Source organism: Cotesia glomerata, linkage group LG2 (genome assembly GCF_020080835.1).
Source record: "Cotesia glomerata isolate CgM1 linkage group LG2, MPM_Cglom_v2.3, whole genome shotgun sequence".
Classification (NCBI taxonomy): domain Eukaryota; kingdom Metazoa; phylum Arthropoda; class Insecta; order Hymenoptera; family Braconidae; genus Cotesia; species Cotesia glomerata.
In genome coordinates this window covers 7486526-7493774 of record NC_058159.1, presented here as the reverse complement: position 1 = coordinate 7493774, position 7249 = coordinate 7486526, and the positions used below count along the sequence as shown (strand labels likewise).

The 7249-nt window shown below is 34.3% G+C and overlaps 1 protein-coding gene across 8 annotated transcripts in view; it reads right to left on the bottom strand.

Moving 5' to 3' along the window:
- Window positions 1-2840: 2840 nt before the first annotated feature.
- Window positions 2841-7249, bottom strand: part of LOC123259329 (protein groucho-like) — a 53111-nt gene continuing 48702 nt past the window's right edge. For all 8 annotated transcript variants that reach the window (XM_044719701.1, XM_044719697.1, XM_044719698.1 and 5 more), the window contains 4 exons: window positions 4608-4733; window positions 4010-4548; window positions 3053-3932; window positions 2841-2968 (listed from right to left, as the gene is read on the bottom strand). In XM_044719701.1, the coding sequence (XP_044575636.1) occupies window positions 2861-2968; window positions 3053-3932; window positions 4010-4548; window positions 4608-4733 (1653 nt within the window). In that variant the 3' untranslated portion in view covers window positions 2841-2860. The remainder of the gene's footprint in view (window positions 2969-3052; window positions 3933-4009; window positions 4549-4607; window positions 4734-7249) is intronic.

The window sequence follows — 7249 nt, the reverse complement described above, 5'->3', positions numbered from 1 at the left end:
TTGAGATAATAATTTTAATAATCCGGGCATTTTTAGTATCGAAATTCAGTAAATAAAGTTCGGGTCGTTTTAGTAAGGTCTTTTGACATTCGCGGTCATGTCGTTCGAGTCGTGAGTCAACAGTCCGTGCCAGAAACATTTTTATAATTATTATTTTTTTTTTTTATAAGTTTAAAGTAACAAGTGGTAACTTTTTATAATTATAATATTTTTTATGACAATCATTGAGACGGCATTTTGTCTGTTTTTTTTTAATAATAAAAATTTATCAAGTCATAATTTTCGTGTACCCGCAGTCGGTTTTCGCGTGTTGGTGATTTGTTTTTCAGTATTTTAAATTAATATTTTTTATTTGACTCATGAAGCCAACCAATGTAAGTTTTTATTTTTTTATTCATGTTAAAATAATTATTTCAATATTTTAAATATTAAAAATAGTAAAAGTACAGTTTTTATTTTTTTAATTATCAAAATATCTGATGAAACTTAAGTTAGCCGACATTTAAAAACTTTTTAATTTTTTTTTATTGAAAAAATGAGTACAGAAAAAAAGAAAAAAAATTTTCATCTGTAAAAAACTTTAAAAACTGTAAGTGCAATTTTTAAAAAATATTTTTTTGTTCTAATTTAATTATTAAAAAAAATTAAAAACGTCGGCTAATTTTAGCATTATAAATATCTGATATAAATATTTAAGAATAAGATTGTTGGAAATTTTTTAATTTATTAAAAAAAAAACTTTGTTTCTGCTATTTTTATTATTAATTATTTCTAGTATAATATTATTTCTAATATAATAATAATAATAATAATAATAATAATAATAATAATAATAATAATAATAATAATAATAATAATAATAATATATATTAATAATGATATAATTAAAAGAGTCGGAATAAAAAAACGGGTATAATTTTTTTAATAAATTTTTTATTATAAGTTTATCACTTTTTCTATTTCGTAAAATTCCTTGAGAAATAAAAATTATTTTTCCATTATTATAAAATACAAATAAATCTTTCATACATGATGTAAATACGCTAAAAATCATCTCCTCTTAATAATTTACAGAGTTAAATTACAAATAATTATCGGTAATACATACAGAAGCATCAAACTATAAATAAATTATAGATAATATAATAATAATAATAATAATAATAATAATAATAAATTAATCGTGTGCGACAACACTGAGTATTTATTTATCTCTGCGCATCAATATTATCCATCATCAATTAATAATTAATAATACATTCCAAACATAACGGACTTTTTAACCGAAATAATTGTTTCCGACGTACCACAAAATATATAGTTTACATTATTTATACGTCAATCATTATTATCAATTATAAATTTATATAAACTTTCCATGAAATGCTGGTTAAAATAAAAAATTTCCATTTTTACAAACGTCAACCAACTAACAAATAATTTAATAATTGGAACAGTCTATTCAAATAATTAATTACACGTCAAAATAATAATAAATAACGACAATGCGAGCTCAGTGATACCATGTTGGTAAATTTACAGTACAACAAAATAATATCCGGCAGTTATTTATCGATAACTTTGTTGCAATGCAAATAAATTTATTTTAAAAACAGTTAAAGAATATTTAATTCCATTTGTACAGAGTTGTTTCGTAGCCATAATAAAAACTATCGAGTCTTGTTGAGGTATCGTTGTTTCTATTGGTCTATTATTTTTAATAGTTATTGAAATAGCAGTCGTTTTATTTATCTCAATTATTAACAAACAATTTAACAATAATATTTTTATCTAAATTCATCGTCAAAATATTATATCATCAATCATTTAATAAATTGATTATTAATAATTGATTACATTAAAACAACTGCAAATAATTATGTATTTATTCCTGTAACAAAATATAAATATACGGTATAATATACTTTTTTTTTTGTATCACGTGCTTTGCATCATCTATCAGTACCTTGTAGGGAAACTATTTATTCATTTTTTTTTTATTATTTCAATTATTTATTAATTATCTTTACAAAAGTTTATATAAGTTAAATTAAAAATTACAGCTTTTTTGTTATTAATTTAAAAATATAAATTAAAATGTCAATTAGCCGTTAATCAGCTGTAATCAGTAGACCGATAGAATCAAAGCCAAGTAGTCAAATAGGCCTTGTCTAATTTTTTATAATTTATAATCGAATTAGTAAGAAAATTTATACTTTTCATTTACTATCATACGATCCACTTATTTATTTAATAATTATAAACTTAAACCTTATTTTATTTTAAATATTTATAATATAATACACGCTGTTGCTCATACATTCACTCTCTTTAACTTGATTTATTTATTTTAAATCATTTGTAATCAATAATTTGCCCTTACAATCTCACTTGGTTAAAATTCTATATATACATCGGGCTTTATCACGTCAAATTACCTTTACCGATTTTAATAATATTAAAATTACTTATTTATATGCATACTTTAGTTATCGTGGCTTATTATAACGAATCATGATTTTAATAATTAAATAAAGTGCCAGACTAAAAATACAAGACTAAGTAAAGGTCTCGGTATCAATAATTTATAACAAAAAGCATCATGGATAATTGGTTAAAACGTGTCTGACCTTATTTTTCAAACCCTTAAAATAGATACCGAGGATGGTTATCACTTTGGGAGTTTATTTACTCGCTATTATTTTTATTCTTATGATTCCTTTAATATATCTGTATAGATCCATTACTTATCATTATCAATAATAATGTTTTAATTATAGTTATTATTACTATTTTTTTTTAATATTACGTTTATAAATATAACAAGCGTATCGAAAGTATATTAACAATCGCATTTATTTTAGTATATCACTTCATATACGGTTGCCTTTTTGTCCCCTGATCCAGTCACGATGTACTTGTCATCGGTTGATATATCGCAGCTTAATACTGATGATGATTCCTTTGACTGTTGACGAAAAATACAAACATTTTATTATTTAAATACTTGGTCGATTAAAAATAAATAAAGTAGTGTAAAAAGGAGACTGACCTGGAATATGGAGGCACCATAAGGCGTACGCCAAGCGTTAAGTAGATTGTCTTTGCCGGTGGAGACGAACCACTTCCCACAAGAGGCGAATCTAAGTGACAGGACACAAGACTCGTGGAGATGAAGCTGGTACTTGTCGGGTTTGTTCGCGTGGAGGACCTCGACGTTAGAGTTCTCCATTCCAACCGCGAGCCACTCTCCGGTGGGACAGTACCCCAGTGAGAATATCTGGGAGGTAAAGTCGTGCTGCTGGAGCTGTCTGCCCTCTCTGAGGTCCCAAGACCTCACGGTGTTGTCAAGCCCGCCGGTCCAGAGCTTCGACCCATCTGCGGAGATGTCTATGCAGGAGGCGCCGTCTGTGTGTCCCTGGAACTGCCTGACGAGTGTCTGGTTCTGGAGATCCCAGACGGCGATGTTTCCGTCACTGCAGCAGCTGAAGCAGACCTTTGAGTCTGGAGATATCGCGAGAGCGTAGCAGGCTGGCGCAGCAGACGTCAATTCGGCCTTTATCCTCGGCGTGGGACTCGCCAGGTCCCAGATACTGAGATTGCTGGCCTCACCTCCGACGATGAGCGTTCTTCCGTCGGGGAGAAGCTTAACCGACCTGATGTAGTTGTCGCGTTGAAGGCAGTCCAACTGGGAAACTGGTTTAGCGCTGCCGCTTCCTCCCTGGCTGATATCCCAGACTTTGACGCAGCCTTTGCCTCCAGTGTAGACGTACTTGGTAGGATTAGAGATTGTCACTGCACAGACAACTTCTCCATGAGTGAGAGTGTTTATTTGACGTGCGTGTCTTGGTATTCCTGGCCCGATTAGGGCATCTTGGGGAAAGGGCACTGGTTGCATTTGACCTTCACTTGAAACGTGAAAACTGTAGGCTCTGAAAATTTTAATTAATTATTATTTTGACCTCAGTTAATGATATCAATTAAAGTCCAAAGTTTATAAAAGACTTACGGTTTTCCGCCAGGAACTCCTAGAGGACCAAGTGGTGCTCTCATAGCGCCGTGAGGGTCGTAAAGTTGCTGAAGAGGCGGTCTAGTTGGGTATCCGTTGAGAGCCCCAGGTGGGTATCCCAACATTTCGACGTGAGGTCCAGCTGGGGGATGGTGAGGTGGAGGATAGTGTGGATAAGGACCAACAGCCGATGCTGGAACGAGAGGTTTGTTCGAGCCACTGGGTTTCAAACCTCCGGATCCAGAACTGCTTCCACCTGCCGAAGTAGGTGTCACGGGTTTCGATATCGGTGTAGAAGGTTTCTCGCGTTCCTCCATCTTCTTTGCTGACGGAGTGCTCGCGTTGCTGCTAGTTCCGCTTTTTGGCGACTGAGGCGGTATTTCCTTTTTCATTTGGCTGCTCATCAACCCAACTGACGGACCCATCTTGTCGAGTCCGTTTTCTCGCGGTGAGGAGGTTCCATTCGCCGCTGGGCTAGCTGCTCCTTCACTCGCGTCGTCTACCACCAAATCCTGGTCACTCTTTTCACCATCGCTTTGCTAAAAAATATTAAATTATTATTAACTTGCTTCAGAAGAATTTTTAAATAAATACTTACATGTCCCAGGTCTTTGTCTTGCTCCTTCTTCATTTTTTTCAAATGCATGTGATCGTGGTGTCCTGGGTCAGGTGTACTTCTCGGTCTGCTGTATTTTTCGCGTTCAGCTGGAGATATTGAGCTCCTCTGGAAAAAAACAAAAAAATATTTATTAGAGAATTAGTATCGACAGAAAATCAATTTGAATTTATTTAACAGCTAATGATTTAAAAAGGATTTCTTCAGCATTTCTCAGAGGGTCTTCTCGCGGGATTTAAAATTACTTATATATATATATACATGCCTATTTCTCTCAGTCGTTCGGTTTTATCCAACAAGATGCTGGAGAGTAACGGCTTAACAGATGGAAGTGTTTCCCTCGAATTTATCTCTCAACTCACTACACAGAATCCCTTAGGAGAAGATCGAAAAGACCCTTGACAACTGGGAACTACTACTACAATAGCTCTTACTACAGAATAACATTCTTATTCTCTACGTTTCCGTGTCAGCACTCTTAGTTGTTTCTCTCTGAAGCTCTTCTACATATTTATTACATCCATAAAATATAACTTTAACACTCTCCCTAGACTATACAATCTCGTACCGAATACCGAATCAACTTTATTCACCCATCTCCGGGGGTGTTTTATCCGTCAGACATTTATTTTATCTCGATTATTTCCCGAAAATCGATCGAATAACCGATTGATTGATTAAATAGAGAAATAAAATAAAATATAGCAATTGGAAATGCTGTACAGAGTATAAAAGTATAGATAGAAAGGTTCAATATAAATGTATATATTTAAGCTATTAAAAAGAAATATAAGTTTGTGGATGAAGAATAATCCCTCAGGTCCAGAACTTTGGCAAACACAAGCCCTCTATCTCTCAATCGTGTCGTTCACCCGAGCATCCCCGAGGGATTCGCTGCGAAATGAATTTTCTCTGCTCTATCCTCGATCCTGAATCCTGGGTTTCCTCTGTAACTCTCCATCTCCATTCCTGAGCAATCTATACCCATACAAATATATATATATATATATGATGTAATATTTATCGTTCGTGGATCGAGAACAATTTTCACGTCGGATCCCTCGGCTCAAACTTTTTATCTCCCTGGAGCAAAAATCCTTTGGACCGGTTCCATCTCGGAAAAACTTATTCCCTCTCATACTTTCCTCTACCCGTTTTATAAAATGAAATAATTGTAACCTTCTTAAACTCGGGTCTTCTCAGCAGGAACCTAATCGCCCGATTCGCGGCCCCTCTTCCTCTTAAGAAACTCTCAGCCAAGTAAATCTCCTCTTCTCAATTACTACGAGCTCTTCATCTCCATCCTCGTAATATTACTGGTGGTTCGCGCTTCCTTTTCCTTATTCTTCGGTGGTACTCTCAACTCAACTCCTCGCTTCATGAGACAGAACTAAACAGAGAGAGAAGAGAAGAACCCTTTAGAATAACCCCTGCGTACGGACCATTACCCTCGTCTTGGTAAGATTCCCCAGCGATTTCCGGGACTGCTTCAGCCACTTCTTGTCGACTCAACGCTCTATCTTTATTCCCTTTCTATGGGCTGCTCGCACTTTGCTCCCTCGCAGAGTCATCGTTAACTTCCGAGGGTGAAAATAAAATTAAGGAGAAAATAAAGAAATGGCCGCGGTTTTTTAGGAGATCCTGTTAGGGAGATTATTCGGTTACCAATTTGGCGGCTCAACTTTTGAATTCTTGCACTTTTGACAGATTAATATCACACTTTTCAACTTCCCGCTAAGAAAATTGAAAATTGTTCAAAAATCGGGAAGTTATTGTTTTCACCCCGTTTTTCGAAAATCGAGTTTTCATCAGATCTCGACGTTTTGAGGTCCTAGGAAGCTTTCCTGACTATTTCCGCGGTGATGTCACCGTGTCTGTGTGTGTGTGTGTGTGTGTGTGTGTGTGTGTGTGTGTGTGTGTGTGTGTGTGTGTGTATGTATGTATGTATGTATGTATGTATGTAAATCTCATAACTTTTGAACGGATCATCCGATTTGATCAAAATAAGCGGCGTTCTGAAGAGTTCCTTTGCTCCTAGAATTCTGATACTAATTTACAGAATTTGAGTCGATCAATTTTGAGAAATCTCAAAAATAAAATTTCCAAAAATTCGTTTTTTTGAAATATCTTTTAAACGGCTAAACCGATCAATTCCAAAAAATAATCAGCTTTTAACCTCAAAAAACCACGTCGATTGCCACCAGCCCGGTCAAAATCTGTTGATTTTCGTGAGATATCGTTGTCGAAAAAAATTGAAAAAAATGTTTTTTTTCAGAATTTCTATGGAATTTTTAGTCTGACCAGTTTACGTTTAAAGATTTTTCAAAGAACTCAAAAAACTGCGTTGAATGCCGTAAACCGCGAGAAAATCGGTTAATTCATTCAAAAGTTATTGTGGTTTGAAAATTCAAAAAATAGTGTTCTATAAAACTTCCATTAGTCTTTTAAGCTCGAAGAGCTCAAAAGCACAGCACAGCGATTTATTTGAGGTCGGAGCTCAAACTTATACGAAAATTATATTTTTGAGTTCGAAGAGCTTAAAAAATAAGTGAATTGTTGAGCACTTAGGTATGGAGGTAGCGGGAAGTTGCAGGGATGGCCTTTAGGGTCAACCGTTTTCCTAA